Here is a 17,045-nt window from a genome sequence, read left to right as displayed (position 1 = left end):
TGCTTATCAGCTTAAGGAGATTTTGGGCTGAGACGATGGGGTTTTCTAAATATACAATCATGTCATCTGCAAACAGGGACAATTTGACTTCCTCTTTTCCTAATTGAATACCCTTTCTTTCTTTCTCCTGCCTGATTGCCCTGGCCAGAACTTCCAACATTGTGTTGAATAGGAGTGGTGAGAGAGGGCATCCCTGTCTTGTGCCAGTTTTCAAAGGGAATGCTTCCAGTTTTTGCCCGTTCAGTATGATATTGGCTGTGGGTTTGTCATAAATAGCTCTTATTATTTTGAGATACGTCCCATCAAATACCTAGTTTATTGAGAGTTTTTAGCATGAAGGGTTGTTGAATTTTGTTGAAAGCCTTTTCTGCATCTATTGCGATAATCATGTGGTTTTTGTCTTTGGTTCTGTTTAGATAATAGGTTATGTTTATTGATTTGCATATGTTGAACCTGCCTTGCATCCCAGGGATGAAGCCAACTTGATCATGGTGGATAAGTTTTTTGATGTGCTGCTGGATTCGGTTTGCCAGTATTTTATTGAGGATTTTTGCATCGATATTCATCAGGGATATTGGTCTAAAATTCTCTTTTTTTTGTTGTGTCTCTGCCAGACTTTGGTATCAGGATGATGCGGGCCTCATAAAATGAGTTACGGAGGATTCCCTCTTTTTCTATTATTGGGATGGTTTAAGAAGGAATGGTACCAGCTCCTCTTTGTACCTCTAGTAGAATTCGGCTGTGAATCCATCTGATCCTGGACTTTTTTTTTGTTGGTAAGCTATTAATTATTGCCTCAATTTCAGGGCCTGTTATTGTTCTATTCGGGGATTCAATGTCTTCCTGGTTTAGTTTTGGGAGGGTGTATGCGTCCAGGAATGTATCCATTTCTTCTAGATTTTCTAGTTTGTTTGCATAGAGGTGTTTATAGTATTCTCTGACGGTAGTTTGTATTTCTGTGGGATTGGTGGTGATATCCCCTTTATCATTTTTTATTGCATCTATTTTATTCTTTTCTCTTTTCTTCTTTATTAGTCTTGCTAGCAGGCTATCTATTTTGTTTATCTTTTTAAAAAACCGCTCTTGGATTCACTGATTTTTTGAAGGGTTTTTGTGTCGCTACCTCCTTGAGTTCTGCTCTGATCTTAGTTATTTCTTGCCTTCTAGCTTTTGAATTTGTTTGCTCTTGCTTCTCTAGTTCTTTTCATTGTGATGTTAGGGTGTCAATTTTAGATATTTCCTGCTTTCTCTTGTAGGCATTTAGTGCTATAAATTTCCCTGTACACACTGCTTTAAGTGTGTCCCAGAGATTCTGGTATGTTGTGTCTTTGTTCTCATTGGTTTCAAAGAACATCTCTATTTCTGCCTTCATTTTGTTAATTACCCAGTAGTCATTCAGGTGTAGGTTGTTAAGTTTCCATGTAGTTGTGTGATTTCGAGTGAGTTGCTTAATCCTGAGTTCTAATTTGATTGCACTGTCATCTGAGAGACAGTTTGTTGTGATTTCTGTTCTTTTACATTTACTGAGGAGGCTTTACTTCCAACTATGTGGTCAATTTTGGAATAAGTGTGATGTGGTGCTGAGAAGAATGTATTTTCTGTTGATTTGGGGTGGAGAGTTCTGTAGATATCTATTAGGTCTGCTTGGTGCAGAGCTGAGTTCAAGTCTTGGATATCCTTATTAACCTTCTGTCTCGTTGATCTAATGTTGACAGTGGGATGTTAAAGTCTCCCATTATTTTTATGTGGGAAAGTCTCTTTGTATGTCTCTAAGGACTTGCTTTATGAATCTGGGTGCTCCTGTATTGGGTGCATAAACATTTAGGATAGTTATCTCTTCTTGTTGAATTGATCCCTTTACCATTTCATAATGACCTTGTCCCTTTTGATCTTTGTTGGTTTAAAGTCTGTTTTATCAGAGACTAGGATTGCAACCCCTGCCTTTTTTTTTCTTTCTGTTTGCTTGGTAGATCTTCCTCCATCCCTTTATTTTGAGCCTATGAATGTTTCTGCATATGAAATGTGTCTCCTGAATACAGCACACTGATGGGTCTTGACTCTTTATCCAGTTTGCCAGTCTGTGTTTTTTAATTGGGACAATTAGCCCATTTACATTTAAGGTTAATATTGTTATGTGTGAGTTTGATCCTGTCATTATAATGTTAGCTGGTTCTTTTGCCCGTTAGTTGATGCAGTTTCTTCCTAGCATGGATGGTCTTTACAATTTGGCATGTTTTTGCTGTGGCTGGTACCAGTTGTTGCTTTCCATGTTTAGTGCTTCCTTCAGGAGCTCTTGTAAGGGAAGCCTGGTGGTGACAAAATCTCTCAGCATTTGCTTGTCTGTAAAGGATTTTATTTCTCCTTCACTTATGAAGCTTAGTTTGGCTGGATATGAAATTCTGGATTGAAAAATCTTTCTTTAAGATGTTGAATATTGGCCCCCACTCTCTTCTGGCTTGGAGAGTTTCTGCTGAGAGATCCGCTGTTAGTCTGATGGGCTTCCCTTTGTGGGTAACCTGACCTTTCTCTCTGGCTGCCCTTCACATTTTTTCCTTCATTTCAACCTTGGTGAACCTGAAAATTTTGTGTCTTGGGGTTGCTCTTCTCGAGAGGTATCTTTGTGGTGTTCTCTGTATTTCCTGAATTTGAATATTGGCCCACCTTGCTAGATTGAGGAAGTTCTCCTGGATAATATCCTGAAGAGCGTTTTCCAGCTTGGTTCCATTCTCCCTGTCACTTTCAGGTACACCAATCAAATGTAGATTTGGTCTTTTTACATAGTCTTATATTTCTTGGAGGCTTTGTTCATTTCTTTTACTCTTTTTTCTCTAAACTTCTCTTCTTACTTCATTTCATTAATTTAATCTTCAATCCCTGATACCCTTTCTTCCATTTGATCAAATCAGCTACTGAAGCTTGTGCATGCATCACGTAGTTGCCTTGCCATGGTTTTCAGCTCCATCAGGTCATTTAACATCTTCTCTAAACTGTTTATTCTAGTTAACCATTCATCTACCCTTTTTTCAAGGTTTTTAGCTTCCTTGCAATGGGTTCAAACATCCTCCTTTAGCTCAGAGAAGTTTGTTATTGCTGACCTTCTGAAACCTACTTCTTTCAACTCGTCCAAGTCATTCTCTGTCCAGCTTTGTACCATTGTTGGCGAGGAGCTGTGATCCTTTGGAGGAGAAGAGGAGCTCTGGTTTTTAAAATTTTTAGCTTTTCTGCTCAAGTTTCTCCCCATCTTTGTGGTTTTATCTACCTTTGGTCTTTGATGTTGGTGACCTACAGATGGGGTTTTGGTGTAGATGACCTTTTCGTTGATGTTGATGCTATTCCTTTCTGTTTGTTAGTTTTCCTTCTAACAGTCAGGTCCCTCAGCTGCAGGTCTGTTGGAGTTTGCTGGAGGTCCACTCCAGACCCTATTTACCTGGGTATCATCAGTGGAGGCTACAGAACAGCAAATATTGCAGAACAGCAAATATTGCTGCCTGATTCTTCCTCTGGAAGCTTTGTCTCAGAGGGGCACCTGACTGTATGAGGTGTCAGTCGGACCCTACTGGGAGGTGTCTCCCAGTTAGGCTACACAGGGGTCAGGGACCCACTTGAGGAGGCAGTCTATCCGTTCTCAGAGCTCAAATACTGTGCTGGGAGAACCACTGCTCTCTTCAGAGCTGTCAGACAGGGACGTTTAAGTCTGCAGAAGTTTCTGCTGCCTTTTGTTCAGCTACGCCCTGCCCCCAGAGGTGGAGTCTACAGAGGCAGGCAGGCCTTGTTGAACTGCAGTGGGCTCCACCCAGTTCGAACTTCCCAGCCACTTTGTTTACCTACTCAAGCCTCAGTAATGGTGGATGCCTCTCTCCCAGCCAGGCTGCCGCCTCGCAGTTTGATCTCAGACTGCTGCGCTAGCAGTGAGCGAGGCTCCGTGGGCATGGGATCCGCTGAGCCAGGCACGGGATATAATTTCCTGGTGTGCTGTTTGCTAAGACCTTTGGAAAAGTGCAGTGTTAAGACAGGAGTGTCCCAATTTTCCCGGTGCAGTCTTCCCTTGGCTAGGAAAGGGAAATCCCCTGACCCCTTGTGCTTCCCGGGTGAGGCAATGGTCCGCCCTGCTTCAGCTTGCCTTCTGTGGGCTGTACCTACTGTCCAACCAGTCCCAGTGAGATGAACCATGTACCTCAGTTGGAAATGCAGAAACCAGCTGTCTTCTCTGTTGATCACACTGGTACCTGCAGACCGGAGCTGTTCCTGTTCGGCCATCTTGGAAAGGGCAGCTATGTTGATGCTACATACTTTAAAATGACCAGATCTAAGGTCGGGTGTGGTGGCTCATGCCTATAATCCCAGCACTTTGGGAGGTCACGGTGGGTAGATCATTTGAGACCAGGAGTTCAAGACCAGGCTGGCCAACATGGTGAAACCCCACCTCTACTAAAAATACAAAAATTAGCCAGGCGTGGTGGCACATGCCTGTAGTCCCAACTACTCAGGAGGCTGATGCAGGAAAATTTCTTGAACCCGGGAGGCAGAGGTTGTAGTGAGCTGAGATTGCCCCACTCCTGTCCAGCCTGGGTAACACAGTGAGACTCCGTCTCAAAAATAAAAATAAAATAAAATGACTGGATCTCTCAAGAACTCACTGTGGCAAGGACAGTACCAAGAGGGATGGTGCTAAAGCCCCTGTGATCCAATCACCTCCCACCAGGCCCCACCTCCAGCATTGAGGATTACATTTCAATATGAGATTTTGGTGGGGACATACATACAAACTACATTGTGGATGAAGAAATGGAAGCCCAGGGGTAAGTACCTTGATCAAGGCCACATGGCTAGGAGGAATGTCTCTACACTGTGGTTCAATATCCTGATTCCCAAAAGCCCATGTCTTTCCACTGGCTAGATGCAGTGGCAATATTGAGAAAGTTCTCTCCTTAACTGAAAAACCACTTTTGCCATTAGCAAGGCCAAACGGTGTTCTTGCAGGGACCATTGGCTTCCTGGGGCTTTTGTGGGACTGACTTTGTGAACTTTACTCCTTTACTCCTGGCTTAGGAAACCATTTTCAGAGCAAGCACCAGAGTTTAGATTCTGCCAATCCAGCTTAAAAGCCAGGTGCTAGGTATGCACTTCTAAGCTCCAAGTAGAAAAATATAGTTTAGGAAAAAATTAATAAAGAGAGCATTTCACCAACAAACAAAATGTGGCAGGAAATTTGAGTCTTAGTTATATGTAAATAGTGATTAAAGACCTGTATTTACAGAGTTTGGGGCAAACTTCTGTGTATTAGTTTCTAATTACTGCTGTAACAAAAAACCACAAGCTTAGTGGCTTCACACAGGTGTCTTCTTGTAGTTCTGGAAGTCAGAAGTCCAAAATGAATTTTACTGGGCTAAAATCAAAAGTCTCTTGGGGGGAACCCTCCTTGCCTTTTCCAACTTCTCCAGGGTGCCACATTCCCTGGCTTGGGGACCCCTCCCCCAACACTTGCAGTCACTCCCCTGCTTTTGACCTTTTCTGACTCTTTTTAGGGCAATTGTGATTATATTGGGTCTGCCTGGATAATCTAAGGTAAACTATTCATCTCAAGCCCCCAACTTAATCACGTCTGCAAGACCCTTTTGCCATGGAAGGGAACATATCCCTGAATCCCAGAGATTACGATATGGACATCTCTAGGGGACCACGATTCTGACCACCACACCTTGAAATTTCAGAAACACGTCCTCAAAGCAGTGTGTGAAGCTTACAGTATTCCTTCAGTTTCACTCTTGGTCATGATAGAAAACAGTTACCTCTCTGCCTGAAAGTGAGGCCTTCTGTCTTTGAGCTCAGCAAAATGCCTCATTCCTTCCAACTTCCGAAGTCTAGCTCCTAGAGGTGTACTCTCGGCAGCCTTCCAGTTGCTGAGGGAGTTATTAATTTCTAGGTAATAAAACATCAAAGTTAGAGTTTCCATCCCGAAATGGTTCAAAATATGGAGCATGCTTTATATAAACAGTAGGAAATATTCACATGGATGGGAGATTTCACTGAGTTGTGGGGAAGAAGGGAATCTATTTTTTCTTCTGTGTTCCCTGTCCCCCACCAACCCCCAAGTCAATAATCATATAAATATATAATATACATTTATTTCATCAAATTCTTTAGCCAAAAGAAAGCAAAACCACTGCTGGGCCTAGAATAGCAAGAAGAGCCCGCATTGATTCAGCGATTGCAATGTGTTGGGTGTTAACGAACAGTCCTATGCGAAGTCCAGATTCTAAGCTGGGTTTGGCTCTGATCATAGTTCAACACAAGGGACCCCAGAGTGATACTAGAAACATTGGGCTACTCAAATATGCCTCTGAGGTTTACTAGCAGGGAACCAACGTAAACACGATTGCTCCGAAGTAAACAGAATCTTGTGAGAGTTGATACTTGAGTTCAGTCTGAAGTCTCGATGTAAACACCGCTTCTGCACTTGAGCTAAGATAGCAATCCTGTTGACACAGGTATATTAAGATAAGAAATGCTGACTGCAGTGTTACACCCAGTAGACAGCTCTGGATTCTATCAAAGAAGTTAGCAACCTCTGCCCTGTAATAATAAAAGCAGTTCTCGGATTATACACTTTCAGAAAACAAAATGCCTTCTCAGTGATGTCTGGGTACTGAGTCTCAGATTTACACTTGCAGGGATTTCCTTTCCAGTAATTAAGTTCTGTGTATAATGATGTTAAGACCTAAGCTTTCTGAATGGCCTCTTTTCTGTAACCGTAGTATGTTTGAAGTGGAGAAAAACTTTACCACTATTATTAAGCAAATAACAGGTACAAAATATTTAGCAAAGGCAAACGGACGACTCTGGAAAGATGAAATCTTTCCCTGCAAATAAAAATCCGGGGAACACAGGAAAGGAAGGTTTGTGATGAAGCCCGGGCTCTCCCTGCTGGATTTGGGTGATTTGGGTTTTCAGAGCTCGCTCCTGCTTCCCTGAAGAGGGCCAAGGATAACATGGACCTTTGTGTGACTTCACCCCTCTCGTTGACCTTGGGAGGCAATGGTCAGGCCATATTACCCAAAGTCTAAGTAGGCGAAGCGTAATGTGGTGTTGCCATGTCCTCAAGAACGCACAGCACTGCAGCAATGACGCTTTGCACTCTCAGGCTGGTTTGCACCAAGCTTGCAAAATGCAAGCTTGCCCGACCAGCCCTTCCTATTCGCTGGAGACTGGTGCTTTCCTGCCTGGTGTGAAAGATGGCCCAAGTCCACAGCGGGTGCACTGCCTCACCACGGACCTCCCAGGACTCATAGGCCACGCTCGGCACAGGAGGGCTTGGTCACAGAAAGATGCTGCGGTGGACAGACACCACACATGGTAGCGTGGCACCTGGGTCTGCAGCAGCCTCCCTGTTGCCCTCTGGGCTTGCAAGATGAGGGGAAGGAACCGCTACTGAAACCTGGAAGGAAAGAGTTGTGTGGGAAGGGCTGACGTCAGAGAAGCCGTGACTGTCACTAGAGGTGATGGTCTGAGGTGACCTTGCAGGGAGGGCACCAGAAAAACAAATACCCCAGCGTTTCTTCCCTCCCTCTGATCTTCCCAGGGATCTCTGTTGGCCAAACCCGATGGGAGCCAGGTCGAGACCTGGGACATGGATGAGCTCCTTGCAGGTCAGGCTCGGGGCTGAAGAAGAAGGATCCTCCTGGAAGGGCTTGTGGAACCCGCGGTGCAGAGCTGGATCTGAGTGCTGTGCTCTGTGACTGATAAACGGGCCTTAGGAAACGTGTCCCACAAACACTGAATTTCCGCTCTGCGGGAAGCGGCGCAGGGGCGCGCTGAGGACTCTGAGGCAGGCGCGTCTCCCCCCGTAACGGTGCACTGAGTGTTGTGGGGTTTGCAGGACTCTTCCAGCAACCCCACAGGGCCAAGGCCGTCCTCATTTGATTGTCGGACAGGCCCAAAACAGATGGGCTCACGCACCATGCAGCTGGCATGAGACGGAGGCCGGCATGAGACGGAGGCCGGCGTGAGACGGAGGCCGGCGTGAGACTCGGGGGCAAGGCTGACTCCATGGCCCTCGTTCTTGGTGTATTGCTCTGGAAGCAGCCCCATCCCACGACAGGTCTCGCTCGCGAGGAAACCAGGTTATTCGTGTGGAGGAATCTCTGTCCAGAACTCTAACAGGCAGGAAGAGTTGGGAACTGAGGTCCTGTGAAACCAGTACAGTGTATTTCCTGCTTAGGACAAGGACTAAAATAGCATCTAAAATGTTCTTTATTATTTTTTCTTTCCTTCTTTCCTTTTTTTCTTTTTTGAGATGGAGTCTCGCTCTGTTGTCCAGGCTGGAGTGCAGTGGCTTTATCTCAGCTCCCTGCAACCTCCGCCTCCCGAGCTTAAGCGATTCTCCTGCATCAGCCTCCTGAGTAGCTGGCCTGCACCACCACGGCCGGCTAATTTTTGTATTTTTAGTAGAGACAGGGTTTCACCATGTTGGCCAGGCTGGTCTCCAACTCCTGACCTCAAATGATCCACCCACCTCGGATGGAGGTGTGAGGTACCACGTCCGGACCTAAAATGCTCTTAAGTGGGTAAAAATGCAAGACCATCTAGTAGGAGGCCCCTGGGGCCACCCTGAGCTGCAGGAGTGGAAATAACCCCAGCACAGGCTGACGGGACCAGGAGGGTAGGCGCCTGCCCGGGAAGGGGTGGTGAAGCCTGGAGGGCCCCGTGGTCAGGGTCAGGAAGGGAGTTTCCTCTGCCGGGGTTGTGGCTTTGTTTTTTGTGGGATAGGGCTTTGAACTTGCACATAATGAAAATATAAGGCAGTAAATCTACAAGGAAGGGCCCCAGAGGGAAGTGGTGTGGGAGATGGAGGAGGGCACTGTGGTGGAGGCTTCAGCGGGCTGTATGGCTCCTGTATTCGATTTCTGCTCTGGATAGCTGGCGTGGTCTTCCCGGCGTTTGGAGCCAGGGAAGTGATAAAACTTTCTGATGTAGAGCCATCAGGCAGCAGGACATCACAGCCTGCATGTGGTCCTCCAAGTGTAGTCCCTAGACCAGCAGCGTTGACTTCATCTTGACTCTTGTTAGAGATGCAAATCTCAGGTGCAGAGAGAGGTCAGTCTTCTCAAATACCAGCCCCAGTGGCAGACATTGACTTCCGGTTGAATTGCTTTTCATGTGAGCAGCTCTGCTGTAGTTTGCAACACATGGGCTGCCGTAGGGCTTTAAGGATTTAAAAATTTGTTATGGATACATAATAATTATATATATTTATGGGACACATATGATTTTTGATAGAGGCATACAATGTGTAGTGATCAAATCTGGATATTTGGAACATCCATCACCTCAAACCTTGATCATTACTTTGTGTTGAGAACATTCCAGACCTGCTATCTATTCTGTTTGTTTTTTGTTTTTTGGGTTTTTTTTGTTTGTTTGTGTTTGTTTGTTTTGATAAAGCCTCACTCTGTGGCCTAGGCTGGAGTGCAGTGGTGCGATCTTGGCTTATTGTAACCTCCACATCCCAGGTTCTAGCAATCCTTCTGCCTCAACTTCCCAAGTAACTGGGATTACGGTTGTGCGCCACCGTGACCAGCTAATTTGTGTATTTTTAGTAGAGACAGGGTTTCGCCATGTTGGCCAGGTTGGTCTCGAACTCCTGACCTCAGGTGATCCACCCACCTCGACCTCCCAAAGTGCTGGGATTACATGTGTGAGCTACCATGCCTAGGCTGTATTTTGAAATATACAATAAATTTTTGTGAACTGTAGTCACCATGTTGTGCTACCAAACGCCAGCTCTTATTCCTTCTACAGAACTGTGTTTTTGCATTCACTAACCTTGCTTCATCCTCCCACCTTCCCCTACCCTTCCCATCCTCTGGTAACCACCATTCTACTCACTGCCTCCATGAGATCAATTTTTTAGCTCCTACATGTGAGTGAGAATATGTAATATCTATCTTTCTGTGCCTGGCTTATTTCACTTAACCTGATGTCCTCCAGTTTCATCTGTATTGCTGCAAATGACAAGATCCAATGACAACCTTCATAGAAATAGAAAAAAAAAAAATCCTAAAATTCATATCAACCACAAAAAGCCTCGAAAAGCCAAAGTCATCCTGAGCAAAAAGAATAGGGCTGGAGGTACCACCTGATGTCAAAATATGCTAGAAAGCTGTAGGAACCAAATCAGCATGGTACTGGCATAGAAACAGACACACAGACCAGTGGAACAGAAAAGAGAACCCAGGAATAAATGCATAAATTTATAGCCAACTCATTTTTGACAAAGCTGTCAAGAACAAACCCTGGGAAAAGAACAGTCTAAAGATTAATTTTCCAGTGTAGTGATTCCCAAAGCACACTGCCTGGACCAGTGGCAACGCCCACACCTGGGAGCTTGTTAGAAATGCAAGCTCAAGTGTCTATCTCAGGCCTACAGAATCAACCCTGGGAGTGGGGCCCAGCTATCTGTTCTTGCAAGCCCTCTGGTGATTCTGAGGCTCACTCCAGTGTGAGACCCACTGCTATGGGGTCACCGATTCCTAGATTCCTAATAGAAGTGGAGCATGTTCAGGGAGCCCTGGTGTCAAAGAACCCTAATATAAGGAAATCAGGGTGAGTGAGGGGGAAGGGGATGGACGCCCCGTGGGAAACAGCGTAGTGTGTGATAGACACGGACGAACACAGGGCAATGTGTTTGTGTAGGAGCCAAGTGAGGAGGTGTAAAGACTAGAGACAGCTCAGCTCTTGCCATAATTCCGGGGAGACGGAAGAGCAGGTGCTGACGGGGTAGGGATGAGGTGATCCTAGGGTACAGATGGGAGAGTCCACTGGGCTTGACATGCGCCGGCTCCCTTGTATTCTCTGGCTGTTTCTTCCTGCTCTTCTCATTCGTTCTCCTGACATAACCCCCTACCAGTGGTAGGTATTGTATAGGACATTGGAAGTGGGGATGTTGGTGTGATGAATGACACATGATTCTTCCACTTGCAGAACCTGGTCCAGAAAGGAAGCAAAAATATAAACTGCCCATCATGACAGTACAGTGATGTAGGCACATCAGAGTTGATTTGGGAAGGGAATATCGGTGGCAAGACTTAAATCATGGGGCAAGCCTGGCAGGCAGGCAGGGCCCAGGCCATAGGAGGTGGCGGCTGAATGTGCACAGTGTGTCAGGCACTCAGAAGCATTTTATATTACAGAAATTTAATCCCCACCAAAACACTTGGGAGATATCGAAGAACATGCTAGAATGTGTGGATTGTATCCCGATGGGCAGCCTTTGAAGTGTTTCAGCAGGAAATGGTTTAGGCCTGATTCTCTGAGCCGCTGCTTCTCAATTTTGACGGCCCAGGAGAACTGCCTGAGGAGCTTCTTAAAAGAAAATACCGATGCCAGGCCCCACTTCAGATAAGAAGCACGAGTCTGGGGCCAGGATCCCAGGGAGGGCTGGAGCTGTTTGGTGAATGGCCCCTCTGGCCACCCTAAAAAGTCAGAGGCTTTGAGTTTAGACACAGCAAAAAGTACTGTAATGGCTTGACTTTAATATTGGGATTCTGTTTTTCTTTTAGGAATGTCGAAATCACAGGTGAGTACCCTTTTTTCTTCTCTACATATCTTCGTCTTGTAAATTTTATCATCTGTTTTACCCCTAAGGATTCATTCACCTAACAGATCTGTAGTGTACATCTAGAACCAGTGAGGGTGTGATCCTGGATTTCCATGTGAGATGTCCTCTCCCGAGGAAATGCTGTGGATAATCCTCCTCAGACTAACAATGCCACTGGATGCTTTATTTCACTGCTGTCTCTATGTGGAAAGATTAGTGTAGGGAATAAAATGATTGAATTCTAGTTTCCTGCTCTAGACAGTCACTGATAAGTTACTGAATCTGCATTGACTGCCTTTCATGCCACTGGTGCTCCTTTGTGGCTATGGACAAGTGAGTGGTGTATTTCAACCCTGTGCTTATTTCTTTCTTGTCAGGGTTGCTTTGGTTATCCCCTGAGCATCTTCTTCATTGTGGCCAATGAGTTTTGCGAAAGATTTTCCTACTATGGAATGAGAGGTAACTGTATTGGCTGCTTCTCACCCTTTGGGGAAGAGTGGGAGTGGCCGTAACAGTCCTAACTTTGCTTCCCCCCCTCCTCTTCCACCTGCCCTCTGCAAAAGGAATCCTGATTCTGTACTTCACAAATTTCTTCAGCTGGGATGATAACATGTCCACCGCCATCTACCATACGTTTGTGGCTCTGTGCTACCTGACGCCAATTCTTGGAGCTCTTATCGCTGACTCGTGGCTTGGAAAGTTCAAGTGAGTGGCTGGAAATTTCTTGTTCACAAACAAGCCAAAAAGTAAATGTAGGTTTTGTAGCTGGGAATGGTGGAATCTGGGAATGATGAATCAAAGAACATAAACTCTTAGGGGAGGTGGGTGTGGTATGGTGCACACCTGTAATCCCAGCACTTTGAGAGGCTGAGGCAGGAGTTTGAGACCAGCCTGGGCAACACGGTGAGACCCCATCTCTACCAAAAATAAAGAAATTAGCCAGGCACAGTGGCGTACACCTGTGGCCCCAGCTATTTGGGAGGCTGAGGTGGGAGGATCCACTTGAGTCCCGGAGGTCAAGGCTGCAGTGAGCTGTGATCACATCACTGTATTCCAGCCTGGATGACAGAACAAGACCCTGTCTCAAAAACAAATTAAAAACAAAAGCAAACCCTTAGGAGAGCGTTTACAGCTCTGTTTCTGCTCAGTATCCTGTCCCTAGAGCCTAACACAGTGCCTGACATTCAGTGACTGCAAGCAGCATCTATAGGTTTTTGTTTTTCCCTAATCCAAACACATGTAACATCTTTGTCTCATCTTGACATAGTAGCAGGGATACTGTTTATTAGCGATTTGTGAGGCATGGAGTTAAGGTCTGGGGAAACGAAGAAACTCTCTGAAATACTCCCTGGCTGCTGAGGGGCTAATGTTGCTGAGGTCAGGTGATGTGAGGTCACTAAGGAGAGAAGTCACCCAGCCCTGCAGGAAAGGCTCCACGAGCACACTCAGTGGCATGTTGTCAGGAAAGTTTTCGCAGAACTTAATGAAGAAGGAAGTAGAGGCTTTTCCAGGACAAAGGAATGTCATGGGCTGTCTTAGTCCACTTGTGTTGCTATAAAGGAATACCCAAGGCTGGGGAATTTATAAAGGAAAAAGGTATATTTGGTTGACAGTTCTGCTGGCTGGAAGACCAAGCATCTGGTGAAAGCCTCAGGCTGCTTCCATTAATGGAGGAAGGTAAAGGAGAGCTGGCAAGTGCAGAGATCACATGGCCAGAGGGGAAGCAAGAGAGAAAGACGAGAGAAGTGTCAGGCTCTTGTCAACAACCAGCTCTTGCAGGAACTCACTCATGACCATGAGGACAGCACCAAGCCATTCATGAGGGATCTGCCCCGGTGTCCCAAACACCTCCCTCCAGGTCCCGCTTCCAACACTGGGATCACATTGCAGCTTGAGGTTTGCAGAGACAGACATCCAAACTGTAGCATGGGCAGAAGAAAGAATAATCACTACCTCCAAAGAATTCTGCAAAAATTACCAAAGGTCTACTTCCTGGTCAAATATCATTACCAATCAGAAGATAAGTAATTCTTATTGTTTAAAAATATAAATATGAATTCCATAGGTAAAATAAAACATAGAGTCTTTCAAATACTTGAAAGATAAAGTGGATCTTTCCCCTCTCCTGGCCCTCTGGCCAAAATTTTGTTAATTTTTTTTTTTTTTTTAAAGAGACAGGGTCTCGCTCTGTCACCCAGGCTGGAGTGCAGTGGCGCAGTCATGGCTCACTGTAGCCTCGACCTCGTGGACTCAAGTGATCCTCCCACCTCAGCCTCCCGATCAGCTGGGACCACAGGCATGCACCACCACACCTGGCTAATTTTTTATTTTTGTTGAGATGGGGTCTTGCTATGTTGCCCAGGCTGGTGTCGAACTCCTGAGCTCAAGTGGTCCTCCTGCTTTGGCCTCCCAAGTGCTGGGATTACAGGCATGAGCCACCATGCCTAGCCCAAAACTTTGTTCTGTTCTTTTTGCTCATGTGCCTTCCTGAGAGTTAACAGTGTTACTCAAGTTTGAGAAATACGTGTATTCAGGATTGGGCTCTTGAAAGCTTTCAAGGAGGAGGTATTTTGTGGTGGAGTCAGAAGTGGATGGCTATTGTGCAATTAACTTGGATTCTCTTAACCTTTGGAAACACAGGACCATTGTGTCGCTCTCCATCGTCTACACAATTGGACAAGCAGTCATCTCAGTAAGCTCCATTAATGACCTCACAGACCACAACCACGATGGCACTCCTGACAGCCTTCCTGCGCACGTGTGAGTTGATGCTCTCTGCTGCCCCCATCACCCTCCCACCGCGTGCTCATTCGATGCCTTAAGTCTTCATCTTTTTCCTTGAACTTCACTATGAGCATAAGGAGGTTTTTCCTCCCTCTTTGGCAGCACGGTGAAGGCTGCCAAATGGATTGAGCTGGGTCTTCAGGATGTCACCACCCTCATGGTTGTCTGGAGGCAGTGCTCCCTCTGAGGCTTCGCTGTCATGGGCCGCCATATCCCACAGGAGGTACAGTCAGTGGGCAGGGGATTCATGTTGGTCTTGACCTACCCTGGAGGGATGTAAAGTCCCACAGACCTTGATCCTTCACACTGCCAGGTGTCCTGAGGACTCCAGGACCTTTGGTTTTCTGTCTCGTACCACACTTCTGCCTATCTTTCAATAATCCCGTTTCATAAATATTTGTTCCAGCCCTTTGTGCTGGGCCCTGGGTGGCAGGAGTCATTGACAAATGCTCATGTGCTGGATTAATCTTGCTTCACTGCAGTCTGGCCTAGTAGACTAGTTATAGAGATTTATTTTGTTTCCTGTTTTTGTGCTTCAGTTCCTTGATCTATGAGTAAACTAATGAGCTGGGAAACTAGAATAGAAACTCAAATTAGTATCGGCAATCACCGCACTGCTGGCTTATCAGTTGATCAGACTGCTGTCCAGACTGAATCTCTTCATGCAACATTCTTGTTGTCCAGAGGGAACTGTGTCAGTGGAGGGAGTGGCTGTGAGCCCTCCCACAGAGCAGCTCTATGGCCTTGGGAAGGTGCTCTTCTCTGCGCCTCAGTTTTCTAATCTGTAATATCAACTAAGAACGTGGACTTTGGAGCCAGATTCGGGCTGTGCCTCTTCCTAGTTGTGTGAGCTGGAGCAACTTTCTTAACCTCTGTGCCTCAGTTTCCTTGTTTGTAATAGTGCCTACTTCATGTAGGACTGTCGTGCGTTAATCCAAGTAAAGCACCTAGAACACTGCCTGACAAGTGATCAGTGCTCAAGAAATCTTAGCTTTTCATTTTTCATTTCATGGAGTTCGTATTGGAGCACACCTAAAATTCTCACAAGAGTGAATTGTAAATAATATTCAGTTGGCTGTGTTTTTGTTGTCTTTTAAAATGCTTAGACTGACAACATTAAATGCAAGTTGTATTAAGAGGCAGACAAGATTAAAGGGGTGATTTTGCCAGCCAATTCAGGGAGATTGGTTCAGGAAGCATGATTTTTAAAGAATTCTTCATCTGTGCAATATTTTCTTTGACTTTATCTGTTTCATAAAATTTTTTAAGTGTTTAAAAGCAACGTTAGTAACCAACAAGATACGGGATACATGCCTATAAAACCAGGAATTTGTAGTACCTACCTGTAAGTTTAATACAACTACAAAGTGAGGGTCAATAAATGCTATAATTTTTTTTTCAATTCAGGAGTTAAAATACTTAGCAATAACCTAGAAAATACAAGAGTAAATTAAATAACCCTTAATCCCACCATCTAGACATGACAATAAGTCTTTTAGTCTATTTCCTTCCAGTTTTCCGTACGTTGTAAACAAACTGAGATCGTACTACCTAACCTGATATTCTGCTTTGCAATGAAATCATGTTTTCCAATGTTACTTAATGACTATTATGAGTCTGTTATGACTGTACCAGACACAATGCTTATATTTGTTCAATAACTTTTCATTTATCCACTCTTTTACTGGAAACAATAAAGCTACAAAAGAACCCCAAACCTAAGGCTTTCCTCAGCTTGCGAGCTACTGTGTTATGTTTTCTGGATGGTAAATTATTAGATGGGGGCAGGAGCTTGAAGGCCCATGAGTTCAAGTTTGCATTTGGCTATCACGTTGCATTCCTGTGAGCTGGCTTCTCACGAGATTGTCTTCCTCTCTATGTGTGTCACTGTGCCGGGCCCGCTGAAGGAACCTGGGGAAAAGAGAGGGCTCTGCTTGTGAGGATCTGCCGTGTTGGCCCTAACACCCTGTCTTTCCCAGGGCGCTGTCCATGATCGGCCTGGCCCTGATAGCTCTTGGGACTGGAGGAATCAAACCCTGCGTTTCTGCATTTGGCGGAGATCAGTTTGAAGAGGGCCAGGTAAGAGCAGGGGCATCCCCAGAGCCCACGTGCATGAACTACACACATCCAGGAGTCAGAGGCCACTGGCACAAAGTCTGTTCTCCGTCGGATTCTTTTTAAGTACATTAGAAAGTAAGATACCAACCGAAACTAAGTTAGTAGTAAAGTGAGATCATCAGCTCCCTCTGCTCAGTTGATTGATAGCCAAAGTCATCTTGCTTTCTCCTTTTCATTGCAGGAGAAACGAAGAAACAGGTTTTTTTCCATGTTTTACTTGGCCATTAATGCTGGAAGTTTGCTTTCCACGATCATCACTCCCATGCTCAGAGGTAAGAGATACCTGAAAGGAACTTCTGTTTGTCTGTTTTTAGTAAAGGCTAAGTCCGTATCTTCTTCGTTTTGTTCTGTTCTTCCCTTCTCCCCTGTCCTCTAGCTGTCAGCTACATGCTGGGATGCCATTGGGATCTGGAGTAAGCGCTTCCTTCCCTGTGAGTTTCACCTCCTTTTAATCTTATTTAAATCCCTTATCCCAGTGACCACTGGAGAGTCTAAGCCATCCTTAGCATGGGCATCCATCTCCCTAAACTGTTATTCATGCAAAGTC

General features: G+C 45.3%; 1 protein-coding gene across 1 annotated transcript in view; it reads left to right on the top strand.

Annotated features, from left to right (window-relative positions):
• Nucleotides 1–17,045, top strand: part of SLC15A1 (solute carrier family 15 member 1) — a 70,003-nt gene that overhangs the window by 18,476 nt on the left and 34,482 nt on the right. The window contains 6 exon segments of the mRNA NM_001319589.1: nucleotides 11,559–11,575; nucleotides 11,974–12,055; nucleotides 12,160–12,301; nucleotides 14,237–14,356; nucleotides 16,360–16,459; nucleotides 16,680–16,770. Of these exon segments, the coding sequence (NP_001306518.1) occupies nucleotides 11,559–11,575; nucleotides 11,974–12,055; nucleotides 12,160–12,301; nucleotides 14,237–14,356; nucleotides 16,360–16,459; nucleotides 16,680–16,770 (552 nt within the window).

The sequence above is a fragment of the Macaca fascicularis genome, chromosome 17 (assembly GCF_037993035.2).
Source record: "Macaca fascicularis isolate 582-1 chromosome 17, T2T-MFA8v1.1".
Taxonomy (NCBI): domain Eukaryota; kingdom Metazoa; phylum Chordata; class Mammalia; order Primates; family Cercopithecidae; genus Macaca; species Macaca fascicularis.
The sequence above is the reverse complement of the archived record's forward strand: the minus strand, read 5'-3'. Positions and strand labels throughout refer to the sequence as shown.